The 27,161-nt window shown below is 38.4% G+C and overlaps 1 protein-coding gene across 1 annotated transcript; it reads left to right on the top strand.

The window, feature by feature from the left end:
- Positions 1-1,528: 1,528 nt before the first annotated feature.
- Positions 1,529-27,161, top strand: LOC114135276 (sodium-dependent neutral amino acid transporter SLC6A17-like). Its single transcript, XM_028002407.1, has 12 exons — positions 1,529-1,970; positions 7,960-8,429; positions 11,173-11,330; positions 13,778-13,904; positions 17,595-17,776; positions 17,850-17,960; positions 18,041-18,282; positions 19,212-19,404; positions 19,484-19,676; positions 19,939-20,098; positions 20,969-21,131; positions 22,668-27,161. Exons 2-12 carry the CDS (start codon positions 8,147-8,149, stop codon positions 23,082-23,084), a joined length of 2,229 nt encoding a protein of 742 aa, XP_027858208.1. The 5' UTR covers positions 1,529-1,970; positions 7,960-8,146; the 3' UTR covers positions 23,085-27,161.

Genomic DNA, 27,161 nt, shown 5'->3' with positions numbered 1-27,161 from the left:
GTTGCAGCTGTGACAACTGTGGGACAATGAAGGTTATTTCTATCTAACACTGCAGAGCTCACTCTGGAGAACTTTCTGATCGAAGAGATGTGCTGCGGTGGAAAGTGGAGAGGTCTTTGTAACATTTGCTTCTTAAAAGATGTAAAACAATCTCCATCCTGGATGCTAGCGAAACCTCGGAGGCCTCAGCAGCCAATCACAGTGAAGTAAATTATCACCAGGCCCTGGAAGACAATAGAGAGATGAGACATACGATCCTGGGGATGCTGTGGCTCCTGGATGCTGGTCAGCTTCAACAAGGAGCATTAACAGAGTCACAGAGCAAAGTGTGGCTGTAATAAAGATTTTAGTATGTTTTCCTTTCAGCCTGAAATGGTTTTAGTAACGCACTAAAGCACAAAAACACCCATTTTAAACTGAACAGATGCTTGTTTTAATCATGTTTACAGCCTAATATGGGTTCAATCTGGTGTATTTACTCAATATTCAGACAAGGATAAACATAAACCTCAATTGATTAAACACATTTTACTACAACAGCCAGGGAGGCTGACATGTGGGGAACATAAATCTATCAGGTGAGGATGAAAAATGGCCACTCGATACTATCTTCCTTCTGGATCTCTGTGGTGCTAAAAAATATTGTGTTGGGTGTGATTTATGGTCCCCTGGGGGTCCGTGTCTGCTGCAGATGTGCCAAGGTCTTAATAGAGCAGAGACCGCCCAGTCCGACTCCAGACACCCGCAGCTGGATTATCTGGAGGCTGCCTTCAGTTTTGGAGCAATTGGACATTTTCCTGGATTCTGTTTTCAAAGCTACATTTCTAATAGGTTCTGGTTCTGACTGGATTCAAAAACGCCCTCACAAAAATCTATTTAAACCAACCTGCAGCCGGTTGTCCCATCCTTGGTCACGAAAACTCTGAGCACATGAGATAATTTACAAAGAGTCTGTTATGACTATGTTGTCTTTCCAGAATGGTTTTAAATCAGCTACAAAGCTGAAGGTCCTGCTACAAAACTCCAGCTTCATATCAGACAAGTTCTGTTTAGGCAACTTCTTGATCATACAGGTCAGAAAGTTTTGAAATTGAACTTATAATGCTAATTTGTAGATTAACATTATACAATAGCAAAAAAACAAAACAATAAAAACAACCAATGCAACTTTAAAAAGGAGCTGCTGACACAACAGTTACCCATTGGTTTATTTAGTTTAGAAGAAGTTACTGTAGTAACTTCACAGTAAAGACTGCTGGGTTAAAAACAACCCAATTTGTAATCCAGGGTCGGTCAAATATGGACCGACCCAACGCTGGGGTGTTTTAACTCAACTGGGTTGGGTTGATGGTTTCACCCAAAACATCGGGTTATGGCTACTAACCAAAGGTTGCGTTAAATTGACCCAATATAACCAAAAATTCGGTTGAAACTCATAACCCAACACAAGGCTTATTCTACCACTTTATTTGAGTTTTAAAAAAAGAACATTTATTTTAAATTTCTACCGTCAGAAGACAGTAAGGAGATCTTTACTGAACCAAGTTTATCGGGAGTGATTTTTACAACACAGGTGAAAGTTACTGTCATATTCATCGGATTCCAACCAATCTGAAAAATTCAACAAGGCAACGCTCACTTTCTTTATTTATCCTCGCAGTTTCCCCCCTTCGGATGGATGAGACGGAGTCCAGCGTCCAGACAACCAGTGCGGGAGCGGCAGGTTGTCGGTCCGTCAGCGCGTATAATGCGAGGTGTTTGTGCGTCACGGTGCGCTCCGGACTCTCCTCCCTGCCTGTCAGATGTTCAGCTCAGCATGTGATGCTCCGTCCGTCCTCAGAGTCCTGCGAGCGCTCAGTCTGGGCCAAACACCCAATCTGCTCTGTGGATGTGCTCGTTTATCTCTCCGTGTAATCATCCGACAACCGCGGTCATTTTAATCGGAGGACATCGCTGCGAAGATACCCACGGTAAGCGGGGCTAGTTTTATAAATGCATGATGTGGACTGGTTCACTGCAGAAGCTGAGATGCCTTCTCGGCGCAGTTGGGAATTTCTCGTATCCTGTATTAAAATAGCAGAGAAACTTTGATGTTTAAATCTTACTAAGTTGTCTAAATTTGAGCGTCTTGAGGAGGAAAACGTGCTGCTGTTTTGGGCGGAGGTCAGGAAACAAACGTGCTTGACCTTGGCTGTGTTTGGAAGTCGATGCATCCCTCATGAGGAGCAAACATATCCACATGTGCCAGCTGCTCTGCTCAGCGGGGCTCCGGCGTGACGCTTTTAAGGTTGTCCAGGAGTCTGCTTGGCTCTGATTTGAAGTAGTTTCGCTGTTCCAGATTCAGGATAAATGCCTTTATTCAGCAGAGTTTATCATCATAAAGTGAGTCGACGATTAATGTAAACTAATCCAGAGACTGTGAAATACTCACAGAAGAGGTTTGAAATGTTAAAATTTGGAAGCTTTCCTTGGGAATTTATTGGAGTTAGCATAAATTAAACAGGAATAAACAGAGTAATAATAAACAATAAACATTCAAACTTGGCTGTACAAGCCAGGGGTTCTTAAATATGGTTAAGTGACATTTATTTTGTATAATACTGAATAGAATGAAACCAGATTTAATGCAAGAACACAGTCAGTCACATTCACCCAGCTCTCTGCTCACTGCAGGGGTTTTGAGGCCACGCCTCCTACATGCACCGTGTTCCTCCATCACTTACACAAACCTGGAAAACCGAGGCCACATATTTAATTCTAATTGCTGCATACAGTGAAGCTCGTTTTGACTAAACTATTGGATAAATCTGGTGAATATTCATTGTTTTTGGCATTGATGTCTGGCCATGATAAGACAAAATATTTATATCTAATATTCTCCAGTTAATTCCCATAATTTCCAATAAAGTTTCATTTTTCCAAATGAAGTTATTTTATTGGCCTCTGTCAAGCTTGGTGCAGCCCTGGAGAAACATCTGCACAACGAGATTTCCAAATCTGATCTCTGCATATACTGTAATAAAGCAACTGATAGGAAAAAAGGATTTTTTATTTTATTTTCTGTACTTGATAAGGAGCAGAAAACTCAAAAACTTAAAATCGCCCTGCTCTTGATCCCTATAAAATGAGTTAAAAAGAATCCTCATTTGGTTGTCTGCACATTTTTATCAAAACAACAGATCGAGTTTCATGATCCTATCCGAAACTTCCGAAAGCTGCCAATTATCACTCATTTCACTGGATGTTACTGATATGTGAAAGCAAAATGGATGAGATGAAGATTTCTCTGCAGGTCTGGTGACTGAAACTGTTGTTGTCTTGATGGAGAAATAATTATCGTGTTTAATGATGAGGAATAGACACTTTCATTTTACAATTTATAAAAGGACAAACTGACACCAGCAGAAAGCTTAATAAACTCCAATCGAGGAGATCTGATTGTCATTTAAGATAAGAGGAAAAGGCTGAAGGGAAACCAGGGAATGGAAAACAGCTGGGAAGAGGAGCAGACTGACAGGCTGAGAGAAGGACAGAAACAAACAAATATTAGACACAGAGAAACTACAAATGGAAGAGAAAATAAAGAAACTAATATAACAGAACACTTTCCAGAATACAAAAGGACAGAATAAACTAAGATGGCAAGATTAAAGTAAAAAATAACAAAACTGATCAATACAGGAACATAGATGAAACCCAAAGTACAAACAGCTGTGCATCTTAACATTTATTCTCAGTTTAAATCCAGATGTTCTTCTGGGGAACATCAGCTATTAGCTGCTGGGAGATGATTGAATGCCATGACAGGAGATCCTTCTTCTGCACAGCTATCAGCCTCTACAACAACTCTTTCAATAAAATGTTTAATATGAGCTACATTTAATTTCCTTCTGGGATTAATGACATATTTTTAATTGAACTAGATGATGCCAATCAAGTGAAACATGTAGGGGGCAGAGAAGCTGAAGAAAAGTGACTATATTAGTACAAAATTAAGTTAGATGGATCAAATGGGCACAAAACTAAAACAATACACAAGAAACAGAACAAAAGAATCAAAAAACTAAGAGGAAAGCCATTATGTGACAGAAAACTAGAACCACAAATAATCCAAATACATAAATCGACCATTTAAACGCAGAAAAAGTAGAACAGACTGTTGAAATAAATCCACAGCTCAGGTTGAACTTGCTGACAACCATTCACTCAAAAAAATCTGGTTTTTATGGAAGAGCAGTTTACACTGAAAAAGTTTACACTGCACATGCTGCTGAACACACCAGCTAACTATTTTTTTGGTAATCAATTATCATATCGATTATTCTGATGATCAAGCAGATTTTAAAAATTGGCACATTCTACAGATTCTTCATTTAACCACTTAACCTTTTGTATAAGATATTGGAAGTACATTAAAAATGCAAACAAGCAGTTCAATTAATTTCTTTTAAATGTTAACATGTTATTGAGTATAAGATTAATTTAGTCAATTTGAGCTAGGTGGCACTACAATTATGGCACCTAAGGAGTTTTGGATTAAATATTTGTACAGTCGAAGGTGTTGTTTATTTATCATAAATTTAAAATTTATAAATTTTTATGCAGTTTTGGTTTAATTATTCCTCTGAATATTTTGTTGTGTGTTTTTTCTTTTTTGCAAATTGCCTTTTGCATACTTTAGTTAACGATTAATCGATTACTAAATTAGTTGGCGATTATTTCAATAATCGATTCCTCACGATGAATCTGATGAATCATTTCAGCCTAATGCCAACCCCATGCAGGAACACGGCAGTGGCAGCATAATGATGTGGGTCTGCTTCTCATCAATGGGGGTGGAGAAGCTGGTTGGAGTTCATGTGAAAATAGACGGCGTTAAATGCAAGAGTAATCTTTGAAAAAAGAAATAGAAAAAAAATAAGGGCGGCAAGAAAAATGTGACTGTGGGAGACGTTTAGTTGTGTTGGTCTAACTTATGGAAACTTTGGATTTTTACACTAAAAAGCATCAAAAAAGTTGACATATTTCAAGGACAAGCTAATAAAGGATGAAGGAGGAGTTCCTCTCAGCTGCTCTGAGGCTTCAACTCTCATCATTGGCTGAGTTCATTTCCATTCTGGGTCGATTTGTTTTATTTTCCAGCAGGATTATTGGTGCTGTGAGCTGAAAGGATGATGCAGCCACGGCTCACATTACGTGTCTTGTGTGCTGTAGAGTGGGAATGAATGACAAGTTGGAAAGCAGCACAGGGGAGGAGGGGCTCTGGCTAATGCGCCCAGGATTACCATGACTTGTGGATTATTGCATCAGCAGCTCATCCTCACATGCGGAAAAAGGAAATCTGTTTTTATAAAGAATAACACATTGCAAATATGTAACTTCCTGCTGAGAGGGTTTGTGGGGCATTTCAGGTCTGCCTCTTAAATCTATGGAAGACCAAATCTACCAAAATGAAGAACATATGGCTCAATAGATTTGTGACTATGCTAAAAAATAAAAGTGAACAAAAATCATAAAAAATACAAACTCAAAGAAACGTAGAGGAACAGACAGCAACGAAATACAAAGTGATGACAAATTTAAAGGTAAAATAAAATAGAAAGCCTTTTTTAATTAGTGAGGTAAATTGTTATAACTATAAACAAATACATAAAAATTTCCTACAATTAAACTAGTAGAAAATTGTACGGTTACTACTGTAACATTTTATTAACAAATGTTAATAAAATAGACATAAATAAAATACATTTTATTCAGTAGTGATGTGGAGATAAGGCTTACTACTTAAGGTGGCTATAAACCTAAAGGGAGACCACAAAATAAGTTTTTAAAAAATTATTTAACTGATCATTAAACACTTTTTGATTTCCATATACATGTCAGTGTGAATAGGTGTTTACTATTGTTACTAAATATTGCTGAATGCCACATTTGCCTGATGGCATAAGCTGTTGGAGCTGAAGTGTTGGTAGCCAAAGATTGATGCGAAATTAAAGGATTTGTTTTGTTATTTTAAAAACGTCTACAATGCATTTATTTGTCTCCATTTTAAAATCTTACATGTTTAAACATGTAAGACCTCTGCTTGCTTATTTTTCACTGAACAGAGATTATTTAAAGTTGGAGATTTATGAAGGCTGCACAGTGGCGCAGTTGGTAGCACTGTTGCCTTGCAGCAAGAAGGTCCTGGGTTCGATTCCCGGCCGGGGTCTTTCTGCATGGAGTTTGCATGTTCTCCCTGTGCATGCGTGGGTTCTCTCCGGGTACTCCGGCTTCCTCCCACAGTCCAAAAACATGACTGTTAGGTTAATTGGTCTATCTAAATTCTCCCTAGGGGTGTGTGTTGTGTGTGCATGGTTGTTTGTCCTGTATGTCTCTGTGTTGCCCTGCGACAGACTGGCGACCTGTCCAGGGTGTACCCCGCCTCCCGCCTGGAACGTAGCTGGAGACAGGCACCAGCAACCCTCCCGACCCCATTAGGGACAAGGGTGAACAGAAAATGGATGGATGGATGGATGGATTTATGAAACATTTATTGTAATTTTGAACACAAAAAGAGTATTTTCAATCTGTATTTTTGGTATTTTTTCATTCTCTATCTTTCTAATAATTCACATAGTGAAAGGTTTTGTAGAAATTGATTTTAGGCGAAAGTGGATGATTCCGCTACAGAATCATATTTTAATTTCTGATTTATTTTTTTTGTGTTGGGAAGCAGGATGTGGGATTCACATTTCAGTTCTGTTGTTGTAAAAGCTTTCAGTAGTAAAAAATTCATGGCAGAATTAAATCTTAATCACAGCAGATATTTACTTTCATTCCTTTCTTTTGATGAAACATCGTACAATGTTTACAGTTTTGTTCCAGATGGGGGTTTTTAAACAGAGAAGCGGCTTATTAACCAGCAGAGGAGCATGTGATGTGGATCAGGAAAACACACGTGAGGGTTCTGCATCCAAAGCATCGTGTTTACCTCCTCCACTACTGTTGCATGACAGCAATCGTTCCCTGAAAAAGGGGCCGGGAAGCATGTTACTGCAATGCTTTAGGGGATTAGAGGATTTGCAGAGCGAAAAAAGCATCGCTGGAGCTAAGCTTTTCAAAGCAGGGAAATTAAACCGAACAATTTTCAGGATTGAAAACTTTGGGAGCAAAAATGTTACATTAGGGGAAGAATTACCCTGAACCGAGTTCATGACTTGAGAACCATTAGCATTACCAGTACACTGTAAAACATTTGAAGGTGGTTTAACTTGAAAATTAAAGTCCATCTGCTGCCTTGAAAATGCCAATTCAGTCAACAAGAAAAATGATTTTGCGTTAACTCAGAAATTAAAGCTCATGAAGTTGATTTAACAACAAAAAAACAAGTTGTCTAAACTTTGTTCATTAATCTTGAATTGTGAGTTTTAACTGAATGCTGCGATTTAAACCAAATAATATTTAATCTCTATTATTTTCACTCATGTTATCAAGTTAAAATAACTTTTAGAATAATTTAAATTCTTGTTTCAAATTACATGAGCAACATTTCTGAAAATTGCATTAAAATAAACATTTGCCTTAATAACAGACAAGAATCAGATCAATATAACATGCTTACGTCTCAGGATACAAAAACAAGCCGCTAAGCATTCTGGGAAACAGTTCCCACTCTTTTCTTTTTCTTTTTTCATTATTTTTTAATTGCTAACCTAAAAACTCTAGTTTATTCAACTCTTTGAGGGTTTTTAATAAAAAGTTAACAACTTGCTACTGTAGATTTATGTTTCACAAACTTGACATAAAGGGCAGAAGACAGTAGACACAACTAAATGTTTCACAGTGTAGCAGCTAATTGAAGTCATAATTAAAGACCACAGTGAGGTAGAAGAAGCATAAAAGTTTTGTTAACGTCTGTCCACTATATTTGTTCTTGGTTTTGAAACACATTTTATGTTTCTGATTCTCCGAATGCAGAACTGGTACCGAGTACTGGACCCTTCAGGCTCTTCCTCACATCTTCATCCATTCATCTCTTCTCCCCACTCCTCTTCTGTCAGTAATTTCTCTCCTCCTCTCAGTTGCTACCTCTCTGTCCTCTTTTTCTTCTTCTTTTTCTCTCTGTCCATCCCCACACCTCTTCCCGGACCCGCCAGCCTCCCCGATGCCTAAGACCAGCAAGGTGGTGCAGCGCGAGCAGAGCCATGAGCACGTCACGGAGTCGGTGGCCGACCTGCTCGCCCACGAGGAGCCTCTCGATTACAAGAGCAGCTCCCTGAACGTGGAAGCGGCCGCAGGGAAGAAGATCCCTCAGATAGAAGTCCCCGAGAATGACGGCCGGCCGGCGTGGAACAGCAAGCTGCAGTACATCCTGGCCCAGGTGGGCTTCTCTGTGGGGCTTGGAAACGTCTGGCGATTCCCGTACCTCTGCCAAAAGAACGGAGGAGGTGAGCAGGGTGAAAATGTTTAACACTGAATTACAAGAAGCACAAAGGAAGGAGGATTTGACTTTTCTTTCTTCGCCTTTATTTCACCAGAAAAATCCAATTGAGATTAAAACTCTCCTTACAGGACATTCACAGAAAAAGGTAACACCGTAATTAATTAATTAACTCAGAGATTCGTTGTGTGAAACATTTACAGGCAGATGATTTCTTCTCAAAATCAGTAAGAAAAACCTTAAAACATTTAGGTTAAAACACAGCTGCTGCTTTAGGTCCATGATTTTCTTCAAGAAAATGGGGCAGAAAATTGAAAATGTTTCTTTCCAATTTCAGTTCAGATTCCAGTCACATAAATTATAAATAAGTTCTCACAATGTAGAGAACATTCTCCTTCATATTCGTAAACAAATACAAAGGAAGAAGTTCTAATATGTCCTTATAAATAAAAATATGCTATTGATAGAGTGGCCCAGGTCGTCCATCTAACCCAGTTTTATAATGTGAAGTAAAACCTTTTTAACCTGCTATAAACATTTTGGTAATTGTGCTACTCTTTTATCTAGAATGTCTTGTTTAGACAACAGTTTTAATTCATGAGCTAACAGTGGACTGAATGTGATTATTAGTATTTATATATGGTCACAGTTCATCTCAGTTTACTGAAATTCAGATAGGTTCAGGTTACTTTTATTTAAATATATCCGCTTTTTATTTCACGACAGTTCAGGTAAATGTAATTCATTTTGGTTCAAGTGTGTTTTGTGTGTGTGCACACAAAACACACTTTTGGTAGTTTGTCCTGTGTGTCTACAGGACAAACGACCAACCATGCACACACACACCTAAAGACAATTAGGAGTATTTTAGTGAATATATAACAAAAATGCATAGTGTGTGGAAAAAGTGAAGTGCTGGGAATATTTTCCAGATGCTCTGTATATAAGTCGCATGTGTTATGATATTCAATCCAGAGCAGATGTAATGCAATCGCTGCGATCAAACAGCAGTAAATGACAATGCAAGTCAATTACAAAGAGGCATCAGAGCATAAACCTCTAATTACAAACATGAGAGCATATTTCCATCTTCAGCAATGCCTGAAGATGTTGGTCTGCAGACGTGTAAGGAAACAAATCAAAACAGACGAGTGAGCAGTGCAGCTCTTAATGTGTGGAAGATGTGATGTTGACATGATTTAAGTTTTCTTTTTCTGTTCCTGCAAATCTATCTGATAAAATAATTATTTTTGGATTTGAGTTTGAGACCTCACTTTTTTTTAGGAAAACTATGTTGACTACTTCTAATAATCCATAAGGAAGTAATATTTTGAAGCAATATTCATGTTAAAATGTAGATAATTTGCAGATGTATGCCACTTCGCTTCTTGGTTCCTCTGTGAAGCTGAAGAAAGTCATTCAACAGTTCACCTCAGAGCTCAGCCATCAAAAGCGGCTCATCGCTTTCATTCAGAGCACAACTGCCAAGAGAGCAGCTGCATTGTGCTGAAAAGGTCTAAATATAGCCGCACTATTGATTACTACAGCTGGCAGGCGGGCCGGGCCGGGCCTGGCCGGGCCGGGCCTGGCTGGACTGGGCTGAACCAATCCTCCTGTAAACAGGAGCTGGAGGAAACGTGTCGCTGTAACTTTATAGGCTTTACTTTGTCTGGGATGCATGTATGGAACCGGAGGCATGAACTGTGTATTTTCACTATCAGGATCAACATCTTGGCGCAATGGACCGACGTGTTGACGCTTTAATTGTCCCGACTGTTTTCAGCTCTGCTGCTTCTGTCTGATTTTCTACGAAAGCAAACAGTTTAACGTCTATAAGCTCAATTTATTTCCTCAAAGCGGTCTGGTTGGGAGTCTTGGCTGGCTGCCATTTTTCACGTGTAATTTATTGTCTGTATTCTACTGTCCCATTGTGCTTTTTTCCCCTCTCATACATCTCCCTTTTAAAAACATTGTTCATCATTTTGTTCCTTCTTTCTCTTCATGTTTGACTTCTTGTGTTGTGTAAAACATCTGTGGGGGGGAGGGGACTGACTGTTTTAAATTCAGTATATTCAGTTAAAGAGGACCTATTATGTAAATTTCACATTTTGTAAATTTTTCTGCTTCTATTTGGGTCTCAGCTGTTTCTAAAAACAACCTGAGCAATAAAAAAATACTCAGCTGTTTTACGGCAATATTTGGTGTCTGAAAAATTTGGCCTTTCAAAAACCAAAATCATTGAGCCGTTACCTAGCAACCTAAGCAGAGCTCCAGTCCATTTGGTCAGCTGAATTTACTGCTGTGCATGCTGTATAATGGCTACTGGAAAAGACAAGCCTTTTGTTATTGACTTACCATCTGGAAGTCAGTTGTTGCATTCTTGTTGGTTACGTAGGAGGCCCTACTTCTGCTTTTCAAATACGTACATTTGTATAAGTGCATGTTTGTTTACAGACGTTTTCTCATGCGACTGTAAAGGTTAAGTTGGGGGCATAGGCAGCAACTTAATAGGATTTAAAGTGACAGGAGGCCTGAAAACATCTCATTCTAAGCTAAAAAATAGGCAGAACTGACCAAACTAAAATCTTGTTATTCAAGAATTATTTTGTACAAAAAATGTAACAAACATGTTTTATACAGCCGACAGATCTATCCTAACCTGTTCAAGAAAGCATAATAGGACACCTTTAAGCAAACTGGGAAATTTAATGAATAAATAATTTTTTAAAACCCATTCTTCTGTCTTTTAGGTGCATATTTGGTCCCTTATTTCATCCTCCTCCTCATTATCGGCATCCCGCTCTTCTTCTTGGAGCTGGCTGTGGGTCAGAAGATAAGACGTGGCAGCATCGGAGTATGGAACTACGTCTGTCCACGTCTCGGTGGGATTGGGATGTCAAGTCTGATGGTACTCATGTTTTTTTTTTTCTCTTTAACAGTGAATGATTCAGATGCACGTATGATAAGAATTTGGGAGTTTATGTTTTTGTATCAGCTCTTAAATCCTGAAAAGGAACAAAATGCTGAATGTGCAGCTATGAAAGTATAAGAAGACAAAGCTCGGTGTGATTTATGAGCATGTCCCTTTTCTGCATCAGTAAGCATTTATAATACTTACAGCCAAGGTAAAAAGAAAGAAGGCTTTATGCAACGAGACATGAAATTATTGAAGAAAACCATAGCCAATTATTTAGTTTTCAAATAAATAAAATAAAGATCATTTGGTGGAAAACATTCCTTCACTGCTTTTCTTAGTTGAAGGGGAAAATAAGAGCTTGAAGCTGCCATTATGAGCCACTTCAAAGCCTCATGAAGGGAAACACACCATGCATAAAAAAATCTTTAAATTTTCAATTTAAAATTAAAGATCAAAGCTTCTGTAGTGTGGTGTAAAGATCAGTCCAATCAGTGACATGCAGTGTGCTTAATTGGAGAGAGTACAAAAAATGTTCTCAATAAGTTTTCTGGCATTTAGCAAATAGTATTGGTAATTCAAACTGACATAAAACAAGAAAAGTTTGGTCTGATTTAACTTTAGTAAGAAAAAAATGTCTGTCTTTTCATTTGGAGTATGTAGGTATATGGTTTCAATTGTAACACGTGTGCCTTCATGTAAATCAAATATTGTAAATTTTGTCTGCTTTAAATTGCCGAGAGACTCACCAGGTCCCCAGGTGTTCTCTATCACAGTAACCAGCGTTGCAGAACAAAGGAAAAATCCCAACCCAAGCACAAATAGACCTGCAGGGGTCGTCACACTGCAAACAAAATGCTTTAATCACAGATCATCAGCATGCGTGAGCAGCTGAGTTAAAGCTGAAGTCTCAGTTGTTTGCTTATCTGGAGCAAACAGCTACGCCAACAGTCCTGGAAAGATTATAAGGCAGGGGTGTCAAACTCCAGTCCTTAAGGGCCACTGTCCTGCAGTTTTTAGATGTGCCACAGGTACAAAACACTGGAATGAAATGGCTTAATTACCTCCTCCTTGTGTAGATCAGTTCTCCAGAGCCTTGCTAATGACCTAATTATTCTATTCAGGTGTGGTGCAGCAGAGGCACATCCAAAAGTTGCAGGATACCAGCCCTTTGGGACTGGAGTTTGACACCTGTGTTATAAGGCAATAAAAAAGGAAAAAACTCAAAGTTGTTGCAGCGGGAATGAGCTTAGGAAGATGAAATATTGTCTCAGATCTTCTCAATTGGATGTACGAGCGAACAGGATGACAGTCCATCACAACACAGAGCAATCAGACACACAGTCCCACCTAAGGACAATTTAAAGTCATCAGTTACCCAGAACATGGAGAGAACAGGCTCAAAATCTTGGAAAATTAAATTTTAGAGCTACATTTCTGACATAATGAGCCTTGGTTAGCATGCTAAATATTAGAAACATGAAGATAACATGTAGCTAAGAGAACATTTCTTCTCTTGGCCAGATTAATGCCTTCCAAAATTTTGCTGCCTACTTACCATTTCAGTGGTTTCTAAAGGTAATTTATAACAGTGGATTGTGTTTTTTATATTATTTATGTGTAAAAACAATGGGTAGGTGGTTCTTAAAGGGCATTTTTTATACAAAATTCACATTTTGCATGTTTTTATACTTCCATTTCAGTTTCAGCTACTTCTAAAAACAACCCAAGCAATTAAAAAACGCCCAGCTGCTTTGGAAATAAATTCATGTTTTTTGATGTCTGGAAAATGAGCCGTCAAAAACCTCCTGACTTTTAAGTCAAGGGGCACTGCGCCGTTACCTAGCAACCCTGGCAGAGCCCTGCCACGTTACCCAGCAACCCAGTTGGAGCTCCAGTACATTTGGTCAACTAGTTTTACCGCTGTATGCTCTCTACATAATTTTGCTGGTAACTTATGAGGAAGGCAGTAAACTCAACTGATTAATTTTTGACAAGTTACACACGTTAAGTGAAACCAGTCCAGGCGATTAAAATATGAAACTGACTGATAGAAAACCAACGGTGTGCACAGCTACCAGAGACAGTCAACATACCTGCATGCTGCATGTGTTTGTATGTATATGAGCTCCCTCTGTGGTTTGTGGACATCACTCATGTGTTTGAGAATGCAGGGCAGCCTTTATTCAGAGTAGCACGACTGGCAGTGAAGTTGTGGCTATAAATACATCAGAGAAGATCACTGCTGAAAAGAGAAGACTTTAATTATTCATGCTTTCCCAAACCTTATTTAGAGTCTGAATGTCCTTGCTGGAAAGATTGTAAAGAAGACTGGCAGCAGCTTGGAACATTTACATCCTCCTGCCTCAACTGAATGCTATTCTTGCATTGCACAGATGTTATTCTGCATTAAAATGTTGAATATCTATCTATCTATCTAGGTTTGTGGTTTTGTAGGTCTCTACTACAACGTCATCATTGGTTGGAGCATCTTCTACTTTTTCCAGTCTTTCCAGTACCCGTTGCCATGGAGCGACTGTCCGATTAGAAAGAATGGGACAATAGCCAGTGAGTGACGTCAAATCTCACATTAAAACACACACATATGTACTGTATTTCACTGATATATAGGGGTTTTGAAGGTCGTGGAAAACACAGCGGAAACAGAGCAAAACTGAAGAAACGCAGGCAAAAACAGTGACGTTAATGAGGTCACATGACTTCCAATAGTTAGTACAAAATATGAATTTTATGATCAAATTGTCGTGTCTGGGCTGGAGAGGAAATTCTGACAAGGATAATAAATGTCAGATTTTATTACCACAGTAAACCAAATGTCACTAAAAGAGTGACCTCTATAAAGCCAGTTATTACGTGGTGGTTGTACAGAAAGATGCTATACAGAAATTAAGAATGAACTAGTCAGTGCAGAGGAGAAGACAGTCAAATTATTGTCTAATATTTGAAACAGTTAAGTTTTTTTCATGAAATATTATGATTTTTAAAAGATGGAAATATAGTTGCATATTATAAGGACTCCACACCCAACTTAATCATTTCAGTTGCAAAATGGGAACGTGAGATAAATCTGCTCAACAAGCCACAGTTAGCAACAAAAGCTAATAATTAGGTTTTCTCTATTTTTTAAAAATGTTGCATTAGATTTGTCTCATTTCAGTGCAATTTTGTATCCAACCCTTGAGTAAAATTTATACATCTATAATTAATTGCACCCACACCCCGCTATGTAGCACTTACACCAATGTCAAAGTCAATTTTATTTATATACACTGGATCCAGTCAGTGTAGAGAAAAATAAATGTGGGTTCTGCAACCACAACAAACTCAGTTCAATGTGTACATCACTGTTTTTGAAGAACATCAAAAATCAGACAATAGTTATGTAATCCATTCCCCTTGTTAGCTTAAAAGCTAAAACTAAACAAGAAATGATGCCACGCATGGTATAAAGTGCAGAAAAAGCATAAGATATTTTTTAAAATTTTGCTAGTGTTTGATTTTTGCATTTTCCCTTCAATAACAAGACAACTTTTGATTTACAATCCCTTAACTGTTCATTTTTATCTAAGTTATCTAAACAGGGCAATTTTATGAGTAAACATTAAGCCTGTTTGACTCATGGCGTAGTCAGCATTAGACACCCTTGTTTTAAGAAGCTTAACTTAGACTTAGACTTAGACTGACTTTATTGTCATTTTGCATGCACAGGGTGTATACAGAACGAAATTTCGTTGCATACGGCTCAGGACAATGTTTTGAGCTTCCAATGTTGAGGTTACTCCAGAATAAAATAAAATACAGTATAAAATATGAATATAAATCTAAATATAAAATATAAAGTGCAGGACTGACAGTAAAATAGAAGTTATTTAGCTCTGTACATGTGCAAGGTATAAAGTGGAGACCAGATTTTGAGTGCAGTCCAGTTAAGAGTTCAGCAGTCTGATGGCAAGTGGGAAAAAGTTGTTTCGGAACCTGGTGGACCTGCACCGGATGCTGCGGAACCTCTTTCCAGAGGGCAGCAGGGAGAACAGTCCATGGTGGGGGTGTGAGGGGTCACTGATGATGTTTCGGCCTCAGGACACGCAGCGCTGGGATGAAATGTCCTGAATGGAGGGAAGGGGGCCCCGATGATCCTCTCTGCTGTCCGCACCACTCTCCTCACGTCTTTGTATTTTTCTGTCAGGATCTTTCTACTGAAAGGCAAATGGACTCAGAAGTTCAATAGATTAGCAGTAATAAAAACAAGAGCAGCAAATAAACACCCAGCTCATGTATGACTCAGCAAAGCTGGGCTACTCACCGTAAACCAGGGAAAATAGATTCAGCTGCTCAGAACGAGAAGCAACATCAGCAAATTTAATATTTCACAATCCTTTCAGGTGACAAATCTCCATCTAGTGTCACAAAAACAAATACTAGGCTTGATCAAATGCATCAAATATAGACTGTGTGAGATTATCAACCATTTAGCATAATTAGCTTAGCTACAGACTACTGTTTGCCCCCATTTCACTAGCATTTAATGAATTAAGGAAAAAAATTACCAAGATATTCATATATTTAACTTGTACCTTTTACCACTTAAGAACAGATGAGTCAGTCAGCAGCAGCTCTAGCCCACGTCCCTCCTAAGTGAAATTAAAGCTGCAGTAGTCTATGTCACTTTTATATAAATATTTTTTTTCACATATTTGTTAAAACTGTCATTATGTTGTGACAGTATGGTATGAGAGATAATCTGTGAAAAATCTATTTCCTCTGCTTTCTCCCAGTGCTAGAAACAACCAATCAGTGGTAGGAGGAGAGTTTTAGTGCTGTCAATCACTATCTCATGTGGCTGCTCATCCTCCCTCCCCCTCGCTCTGTGTTATGCTATAGCTAGCATAGCCTGTTGTGAATGCAGTCTAGTTAGCATAGCTACCAATGACGGCAGATAAACAGTTTTCCTGTAATGATATGTTGCTTCTCCACCATTAGCACATTTAGCAGTAAGTGAATAAGGTTGATTGACAGCGCTAAGACCCTCCTCCTGGTTCTGATTGGTTATTTTGGTCAGAATGTTGCATTACTTTAGCCAGCAATAGTAGCTCAGGGAGGAGGTGGAAGAGATTGATGTTTTCACAGATTATCTGTCTCATGACAAACTGTCACGACATGGTGACAGTTTTAACAAATATGGAGAAAACATATTTTTTTATTAAAGTTATATACTGCATTTTATTGAGAAGTCTGGATTGTTTTATGTGTATTTTGCACGTTGCTTTTGACTGTTGCTCGTGGGGAGAGATATTTCAGTAATCTAAAACTAATAGAAAAAATTTAAGCAACCTACTTGCATACTGTATGCAGACTGTTGGATGTTAAATTCATGAGCAGTAAATATTGTGCCAGTATCAGTATTGAACCAAAGAAAGCAAGGCACTTGCAAGCCTTTAAAATTGTGACGCTTTCTATGGGTCAAATAGACTAAAAAAATTGTAACAGCAGCTGCTTGGGGGTGCCCAATTAAATTTTTTGTCATGGGGCCCAAGATTCCTGGCGGCGCCCCTGAGGCTTAGTATTGCAAATTAGCCATTCTTGCTGCGAGCTAAAATAAAATTTTAAAAAACATTTTCCTTAATGACTTCAGCGTACAAATTATTTACATCACCGTTACATAAAACAAAGAGACAATTATTATTTTCACAATTAACCAATACTTACGAACAAATCTCGTCTGAAACACAACGTGTAAAGATAATAATCAGCTGAATTTAACGAACTATTCGGTGTTACGTTCCACCATCTTGGATCTATTTTCTCTTTTTAGCGTCACAAAACAACATACAGAATATCCACCAGGGGGCGTTCTAGTGCGGTTTTCAAACCTTGGTCCAGAATAATTTACAAAAGGCAGCACAATCTGTAAAGGACATATTTACTTGCTTTTGCACAATACTGCAAATTCATTTTGTTATTTTAGGAAAATATAAATATGTGTGTGGAATGAAAGCAATCTCTGGCGGTTCATGCTCTGCATGTTAAGCCACAGATGACCTTGTGTATCTCTGAGAGGTGTTAACTATACTGGATGGTAAATTGAAACATGAGCAAACATACCCAGCTACAATATATTGTCAAATGTCCATCCCCGCATCGGCTCTTTTCATCAGAAACAAACCATCTTCTATTTCCACACCTGTTTCTTTTCCAAATAGCTTTTAAAACTTCTCATTCTCCCCTTGCTGTGTCCAGTTGTGGAGCCAGAGTGTGACAAAAGCTCAGCCACTACATATTTCTGGTACCGGCAAACGCTGAACACAACCAGCACCATCGCAGAGAGCGGCGGCCTCAACATCAAAATGACCTTATCTCTGCTGGTGGCCTGGATAATTGTCTGCCTTGCTGTCATTAAAGGAATCGCCTCTTCTGGGAAGGTAGTGGGAATGGAGAAAACATTAGAGAACGTCAATGTTTTTCATTTCTTAGAGTGCATTTTTTCTTCTGCAGGTGATGTACTTCAGCTCTCTTTTCCCTTATGTGGTGCTCTTCTGCTTCTTGGTCAGAGGTTTAATGCTCAAAGGATCAGTAGATGGGATCGCTCATATGTTTACTCCAAAGGTGAGCCTGATTAAAAGATGTTACCTCCAGAAACTACCCACCAGTCAAGTAGCTCCTAATAATCACGCCTCGTCTCTCAGCTGGAGAAGATGCTGGAGCCGCAGATTTGGAGGGAAGCAGCCACTCAGGTGTTCTTTGCTCTGGGTTTGGGGTTCGGAGGCGTCATAGCTTTCTCCAGTTACAACAAAATGGACAACAACTGCCACTTTGACGCTGTGCTCGTCTCCTTTATCAACTTCTTCACCTCAATTCTGGCCACGCTGGTGGTGTTCGCCGTGCTGGGGTTCAAGGCCAACATCATGAATGAAAAATGTGTTGCAGAGTAAGTCCGACACTCGCCCTCAGTGAAATAAAAACCGTAATATGAGCACAATGTTTGGATTACATCATATAAAAACGTTTTGTTGTGATTTCCCGACATTATTTAGCTGCTTAGGCTAACTAATTTTCAATCTGCTGTTGCAGTATCCTGGTTGGCTACTTAATTTTTGTGGAAACTAAAATAAAAATAAAAAGAATTGTGTTTGTGCTCCACGCTGAATTGAACACAAATGTTTTTGAAAAATAAATGTTTATAAGTATTATGTGGAATAGAATACACTTGCACTGTACTTTTGATTTTGATCATATTGGACTATGATCAGTTGCACCACACCATTCAATAATATACAAATAAATAAAAAATACACCAAGTAAAGCAACAATGCAGCCCAACAATGCACATATCAAGCAATATATCAATGTATATTTTAACAAAATGCACAGGCAACAGCGCATGAAATTGAACACCCAGCAATTTAGCAAAACTTTTCTATGTTCCCCAGTTAAGGTCAACATCAGTCCATATTGCTCAAACAGCACAGTATGAAAAAAAATTTCAGAAAAGATTGTATAAGAATAGAAAAGTAACTCTCATCCATTACTTGTAAATAAAATCCCTGCTATCCCTGTTACAGTCTTGAAATGCTTTACAAATATAATGAATAGCCTATTATTGATCGTTTTTCTAAGACCTCATTATAGATTTATTCTTGTTTGGTATAAAAACTAAAGCTCAAGTAGATTATTATCTGTAAATATAATAGAATAAGCAAATATACAGAACACTGAGTGTGATTACGACCTTATTTCTTGTACACTTCAAGCTGAAAACATATTTTCTGTCCAGGTGTGGCTTGTTCTTGTTGAGCTTCATATCTGTCATTAGCTGTATGTTTGTTACATGATTGTACTATTTTTCAATGTCTGTAGAAATGGAGAAAAGATCCTGGGATACCTCAACTCCAACGTCCTGAGTCACGATCTCATTCCTCCTCACGTGAACTTTTCCCATCTCACCCCATCAGACTACGCTGACGTGTACAGCATCATCAAGACGGTAAAAGAGGATGGCTTTGCCAAGCTGGGTCTGGAGCCCTGTGTCCTGGAGGACGAACTCAACAAGGCGAGTGTTTATGACACATCGACAATCTGCTGACCCACAGCATGAACAGCGTCTCATTGCCTGGATCGTCTCTCTGTAGGCAGTTCAGGGCACCGGCCTGGCCTTCATTGCCTTCACAGAGGCCATGACCCATTTCCCAGCATCCCCTTTCTGGTCTGTAATGTTCTTCTTCATGCTAATCAACCTTGGCTTGGGCAGCATGATTGGCACCATGACTGGCATCACCACACCCGTCCTTGACGCCTACAAAGTTCAGAAAGAGCTTTTAACAGGTACTCCCAGCTCTCCCCACCAACTTCCTGTCCCGACTCCCTTCCTACTCCCTCACAAACTCTGAACTCAGCACTTATGATTTATTAAAATACATCCGGGAATAGCCTGCATTAAGCTTTGTATCAATGCTACACGTGTATTGAATGGTAAAGCATTAATAGGATTTGGAACCAGTAATGGGCTGGAAAACAGCGTTGATATTTTTCCATATTCCTCTCAGAATAGCTCTGATGTTTCCTCTTGTCTGCGTGTTTTTTTCAGTGGGCTGCTGCATTGTGGCCTTCCTCTGTGGGTTGTTGTTTGTTCAGCGTTCAGGAAATTATTTCGTCACCATGTTTGATGATTACTCAGCCGGTTTGCCCCTCACTGTTGTAGTGATCCTGGAAAATGTCTCTGTCGCTTGGATTTACGGCACTAAACGGTAAGACTGTGAGTGTGTTATTATAGAAAGTGCTTTACAAAAGTATTTATACACACTGACTGACTTAAGGTTAAGTTACAGCCAAAACGTTATAGCACTCTTTTAGGATTTTATCGCAAAGTATAGCATAATAATGACCTAAATTTTATTTTTTTAGAAATAAAATTCAGTAATTTTGTGATTCCTTACTTGGATCCCCCTAAAGTGCAATTTGATGGAGGTAAATGCAGGATAATCCAGAAAGAAACCCATTTAGAGGTTGCAAAAGTTTTGAGTTTTACTAGCAGGACAACAACCCTGACCAAACAGCCAGAATTACAGTGGGATAGCCTAGTCAAAGCCCAGACCTAAATCCAGCCTATAATCTTTGGTGAACCTTTAAAAATACCATTGATCATCCAATCTGAATTTGCAAGAGGTTTTTTTTTACAAGGGCAAATATATAAAAATATCCTTGTCTAGATGGTCACTGTCACCAATAATCAGCTTTTGTAGCCGATTATTGGTGATATTTTATTGTCTATATTTTATTTTATTTGTGCTATTTATGTTATAAAATTTATATTTGTCAGGTACAAATACATGCCGCATTTTTCTGATTTTATTTGTAATAACCTTTAAAATGATGCTCCACTTTGTGTCAGTACATTATGAAAACTTCCAATGCAAGCAGATTTAAGTTCAAAGGTCAAAATTATTTATATAGCATATTTCCAACAAAGTGCTTCAAATTAAATAAAAACTTTAAGACTCTTGTTATTAAATGGAAAAATGTGGTCAAAAAGGGTCATAATGTTTTTGAAGTAATTTTGTGTTCCTGCTACTCGTCTGTTTTGTCTTATGTAATTGTTGTTGTCATCTTTTTGTCAGCTTCATGCAAGACTTGGAGGACATGTTGGGTTTTCGACCGTCTATAATCTACTTCTACCTGTGGAAGTACGTCTCTCCTCTTTGTCTCATCGTCCTCATCTCAGCCACAGTCATAGAGATGGCCATCAGCCCACCTGGATACAACGCCTGGGTTCAAGACCTGGTCAGTTCATATGTGTGAGGGTTTGGGTTTTCTGTGAGTTTTTTCAGTTAATTTAGTTCCTGTGTTGTCCCAGCTGCCTCTCGTTCCCCTGATTAATCCGTCATGTATTAAAGCTCACCTGTGTTCCCTGTTCCCGGTCCGATCCTGGTCTTTTTTTCCATTTGCTGTCTTGTCAAGTCGTGTGCCATCGTCATACCACCTTCCAGACTTCCTGTTCGTGTTGCTCACCTGTGGTTCCTGGCTTGGTGTACCTTTGGACGTCATTAAACTCATTTTTGCACCTAACCTGGGTCTGTCCGCATCTATCCTCACCACCTCCTACAACAACCACTTCATGACGATGTATTTCGGTTTCTAACCCAAGAAAATCTCTATTAAGAGACCAAAGCTGCTTCATCGATAATGGTTGACAAAAGGTTTTTGTTCTGCACCATAGATCAGCAACAGTAAGAAAACTACTGGTGTTATTAGACTCCAGTTATGCTTTTTGTTGGTTGCTGTGGTTTGGTGTTTGGGTCAGTGCCTTGGCAATAGTGAGAGAGGTTCCTCAAGCTGTTAATTGTTGTTTAGCTGTTCTGTGAAAGGTTGAGGCAGGTGAGACTTTCATGTGAATGCAAAGTCCACACATCGTCAAGCTAATTAATCTTGTTGGAGTCTTCTGACTGGTGGCTTTAGGAAGAAGACCGAAGAAGGCTCCAAATAAGGAACTGAATGTCATTGATAGAACTTGCCAAGACATTTCCTGGTAAAAACCAGCCTCTTGTTTTATGCTTTTCTTCGTAAATAGAGTCTGTGCTCTTTGCTATTGAGAAACATTTGCTTCCTGGAGGCGTGGACTCTGTTGAATTTTAAAATTTTACCCAATTATATTAATGTTAATTCAACGTGTCTGTGCCCAAAACAGACACATCCTTTGCTGCTGTTGCTAAAACTACAGGCAGACTGTAATTCTAAAGCGACGCAGAAAATCAATGGTATCATTTACAACTTTGCTTTCTATTCGCTGATTCCAGTTTAATGGGAGAAATCCCAGATGGAAAGCTGAAGGGAGATGAGAATCAAGCAGAGTTGCGTATGAGAGCGATGGCCAAACCAGCCATGATGATCATTTGAGAGGAAGGAGGATTAAGAAATTATTCATGAAATGGATGTTAAGAATAGAAAGAGTTAACAGAGGAGAACAATAAACATGGATGACTCACTTAATTGATTTTTTTGTTGGAGCGTAACTGAATCTGTACTGGGAGGAACTTTATCATAGATTAGTGTGACAGAAACAAACCGAAATGATTTGGTAACCAATAACTTTACAGATTTGTAAAAGATTTTTGAAAAGTATGCATCCTTTTTGTACCCGTTCACAATTATGTGCTACTTTTTGTGTCTATCCCAAAAAATATGTTGTAGTAGGAGGCTGTAAATTAATAAAATGAGAAAAGTTTTAGGAATATGACATGAAGTGGAGCTGTTCTATCTTTAGAAGTGTAAATATTTCTCCTTGTGTTTATTTTAAGCTGTACATGTCTATCCCTACAGGCTCAGGAACGTTTCCAAAGCTACCCTCCCTGGGCTCTGGCCATGTGCTTCGCTCTCATCATAGTGGCCATGCTTCCTCTCCCAATCGTCTTCGTCGCACGCCACTTCAACTTGATGTCAGACGGCTCCAACAAGCTGTCTGTCTCCTACCGTAAAACCATGATGAAAGACATCTCCAACCTTGAGGAACAAGACGAGGCCAGATTCATCCTCGGTGCCAAGCCTGGCGACACGCCATTGGCAGGTGTAGCCCGCAAACCCTATGTGACTCCTGCAGGGAACAAATCTGTGGATCCCAACTCTCTGTCTCCAAATGTCTGCTACGGTACGAGCTACCAAAACACTGCGATAAGTCCCACGACACCAACAACGCCGCCTACTCCTCTCACACCTCTCACACCAGAGTCAGACTCTTGACTTTCCTCTTACTAAAACCAATCCAACATGCAGTTTAGCTTCCAGCCTTTTCCCTGCTGATATTACAAAACCTTCAAAACAATGTTTTGAAGCATGTACAACACAGAAAATGTTAGTTTTCTTGTAAAGTATACGCTTCAAAACAGTTTTTTTGCTTTTCTTGATCAGATTGAAGCCATACACTGGGTAAAACAAGGTATTGTTAGTCCAACATGCAGTGAGTCTGAGATGAACACACACAAAAAGCATCTAAAAAAAACTACATTTAGTTTTCTGAATGTGTTTCTGTGTGATATTTATATAAGGCTGCTGTAAAGATGTACAAATCTGTTTCATTCAAACCCAAAGTTAACCACCTTCAGGATTTTATGTAGCGATCTTCGTTCAGTCTGTAAATATGGATGTACAGTTAGTTAGAGAAGCCTGTAGATTTTACTATGTGGAGATTAAAGCACCAATGTCATTCTCCATCACACACACACGTGTCACGTTATGTAGAAGTTAATCGTTTTAGATTCTCCACCAAAGAGTAAAAACAACAAAACACTTGAATTCAGGCAAAGAATGTGAGACTCACATGTGTTGAGTTGGAGTAAAAGTTTATTTTATTAATTTTATTTTATACTCATGAGACTGGAACACAACCCTATATGGTATGTTTTATATGTGTGGAAGGCACAATATGTTCCTGCTACTTTAAAGCTAATCTGAAGTCGAAACTGTTTGATTGATGCTACAAAAGCACATGTGTATTTTTACAATTCATGTCCACAAGTAAATCACTGATTGTAATTGTCTTATTGGTAAAGAGATGCACAATTCAAAATGTACTTCAATAACTAACAACAGCTTCCTTTCCACTTCCTGGCTTCCCTGGTAAAGATGTGTGAAAAGCTACAAAATGTTTAAATCTCTATTGTAGCAGCTTGATTTTACTGAAAGAGAATTCTTTGAGAAAATAATTCTTCAGTTCCTGTAAACTTATTCAGTGTGCGCAAAAACATTACCACTAGAAAATAATTGTTTTTAATAAAATCGTGTGTGGTGCCATTATTGGCAATTTATTACAATTTCTTTTTTGCAATAAATTTATTGATCAAAGAGTCTAAAAACTTTAATTTTGATATAAATTTGACATGACACAGAGGTGTTGTGATTTGTAGTTGGACCCAAATGCAAACCTCAAGGTGGCAGCGTCACGGTGATGGTTATGGAGTTAATGAAAGAGAATATTTAAAAAACAAGAGAACCAAGAAAAACAGAGTGAAAGCAGCAAAAACATGATGGCAATCAGGAGAATCTGGTAAAAAAAAAAAAACCTGAGAGGTTTTTCACCATGGAGGGTTAATGAGCGACGCCAGGTGTGACGAATCAGGAGAATGTGATGCAGCTGGGAGAAAAACCTGATTATATAAACTGAGGGAACGTGACTAATGAATACAGGAATAAACACAGGAAGCTGAACAAGAGCACAAAATGATCTACTAAGCACAGGATACGAATCTAAACCAATGTACAGAGAGCAGAACACAAGAAAAAACTAATAAACTAAAATTAAAGGCATTAACTAAATACAGGACAGCCTTAGTGAAACATCTGGTAAAAATAAATAGTATTACAGAGGTTGCCAAGTCTCCATAACGGCTGTTTATTTTAAGGCTTTAGTACCCATGTTTTCCAGGCATCCCAGTATCTGTGGAGGTTCCTGTACGTCCCAAACAGCACAGAGGTCGAATGTGAAAAGAAAAATAAAAGCACAAACTAAAAATGACAAATCATAATGAATAATATTGACAAAACTGGACCAAAAGACAGAGGAACCTGCAAAGTTAAAGCCTAAATAACATTAGCCTGCCAGCTAATAGTATGAACTGCAGAAAGCCTTAGACAGTTCAGCTGCACAACCATTACAAGCACGAACATGCAGTCTTCTGTATATTTGTAGAATCCTAAACCTGTTTAGTATAATTAAATTTAGGTTCAGTTGTGACCATTGTACCGATGGGTTTTTTTTCTACACACTGATATCAATTAATTGTTAAAATAAAGCACATCTTAGTTCATGCTGCACATTTATTTATTTTTCTATTACAATATTCAAAGCACAGGTGTTAAATTATAAATGGACTATTTATTTTATTATGCTGTATATTTGCTGTTATATTTGAGCGACGATCAACAGAGATGAGAACATAGAATATATATTTTCATTTTGTTTGAGGCTTCAGTGTATTTAAGCATTTGTCCGTGTTATTTTTGGTGTTGCTTGTTGTTATTAGCTCTGGAAATGCTGCTGGATATTAACGCTGTTGAGGTTTCGTCACATACGGTGGGCCATGTGAGGCACCGATATTCACCACTTGTCCACGGGGTTTCAGCCACACAAGCAGTCAAATAGTCTCAAAAATGTAAGTCATTTCTAAATTTTAACTCAGTAGTGAAGACGCCTTTGGATTAGAAGAATAATAGGAGCGAGGAAACATGTTGGTAGATGTTCCTGTAAACTTTCTTTAAGCTTAACCCCCTACTGCCTGAATTTACAATTATATAAACAAGTAGATTATTCTTGATGTTGCTGTCAAACAAATTCAAGATGAGCATAGATGAATTAATTTTTAAAAAGTAAAAATATTTATGCATTTAGTGTGCAAATTAGCAAAATTAGACCTAATGGAGCAGAGCTTAGACCAATAGATGACAGCACAGGGTCTTTGATATTAACTGCATTATTATTATTTCCTCTTTTTTTTTAAGTGGCTTTGGAGAAAACTGTCTGACAAATTCATAAACTTAGATATAATCTCACACTATGCAAACTCTTCAATCATATTTTCATTCAGACTAATTTGGCAAAAACAGAAAAATAAAAAACCTTCAAGAAAACTAAAGTACTTGGTCATGATGGAGCAGGACACTGTGAATTCCTCCTCAGTTATCTCAGTGTACATGCACCATCCAGAACAGGTGCTGTTAATTTCACACACATTTTGACCATGGAGTGTCACAGGTGTTATTCAATACACCGGCATGGTTAGACAGGAAACCGGAAGGGCAGCAGCTTCAGAAATATGTTTTGTTTACGCCTCCAATCCTTAGAAATTCACATCGACTGCTCTTTTATGACACCCAGCGGCTCTTCAGAGTATTACATGTAAGGTCTTTATCACTTAGCTTCATAGTCAATGCTTCTCTTTAGCCTGACCAAATCTTTCTGATTAGCCTTGTTCCAAAATATTGTTTTCATCCAGCTCCAGGGTGAATCGACACCTTCAAAAGGAAGATTTTGTCTTTTTGTTTAATTCTGAGTTATTCTCTACTATCTCAATTCAATATCTTGGGTAATGTTGTTTTCCAAAACTAATCCGAGTAAGAGTATTATGACAGAGGGGTTCTTTCACAACAGGTATTGAAATGTTCTGCCAGCTAGTGGCGGGTCAAGAAACAACAGAAGTCTCATTTTCATCTCGTCTAAAATGTTTTATGGTTTATGATCAAACTCTTGTGACTGCTGGCGCGGCTGTAAACCCTGCGTCGTGTTTCTGTGTGTAGTTTTACTTCCCATGAGTCAGATTCCTCCTGCTGTGCGTGTGTGTCATGTAAGCATCCAAACCACCAAACTATTTTGAAGGTTTTTATTCATGTGAAGTATAGCAATGTCTTAACAAGGGACAAAAAGTAAAAAATGAATGTGACTGATGCACTTTGTTCACCAGAAAGCAAATAAAGTTGTTTATTTTATTAACTATAGCAGTAAATTTAAGGTCAGTGTAAAAGCAATATCTTGTCATTTTAACAGCACATCAACTGTGGCTGAAAGGACACACTGTAAGAAATTAAGACTTGAATGTGTGTGTGTGTTTATATTTATAAATGTGTGTGTTTGTGTAGAGTTAGACTGGTGTGTGCAGGGCCTTACTGGGCTCACACTTCAGGTGTTATCTGTACTGGAGACACTTTAGAAACATCCCTTTACAGACTCTTTGTTTCTCCTCAGTCGTATGGATGAATGATTCACAAGTGATGTAAAACTTATAAACATAGCTATATAAAATGTAAATAAAGAGCAAACGTACCTCT

This window comes from Xiphophorus couchianus, chromosome 20, assembly GCF_001444195.1.
Source record: "Xiphophorus couchianus chromosome 20, X_couchianus-1.0, whole genome shotgun sequence".
NCBI lineage: Eukaryota > Metazoa > Chordata > Actinopteri > Cyprinodontiformes > Poeciliidae > Xiphophorus > Xiphophorus couchianus.
Note: the sequence above shows the minus strand (reverse complement) of the source record. Positions and strands in the feature narration are given on the sequence as shown.

What these genes read in the sequence shown, in the direction of transcription:
- LOC114135276 (XM_028002407.1), top strand. Translation starts at nt 8,147, where the DNA reads ATGCCTAAGACCAGCAAGGTGGTGCAGCGCGAGCAGAGCCATGAGCAC. An exon ending in TTGGGATGTCAAGTCTGATG is followed by an intron (nt 11,331 to 13,777) that starts GTACTCATGTTT and finishes CTATCTATCTAG; the next exon opens with GTTTGTGGTTTTGTAGGTCT. An exon ending in TCAGAAAGAGCTTTTAACAG is followed by an intron (nt 19,677 to 19,938) that starts GTACTCCCAGCT and finishes TGTTTTTTTCAG; the next exon opens with TGGGCTGCTGCATTGTGGCC.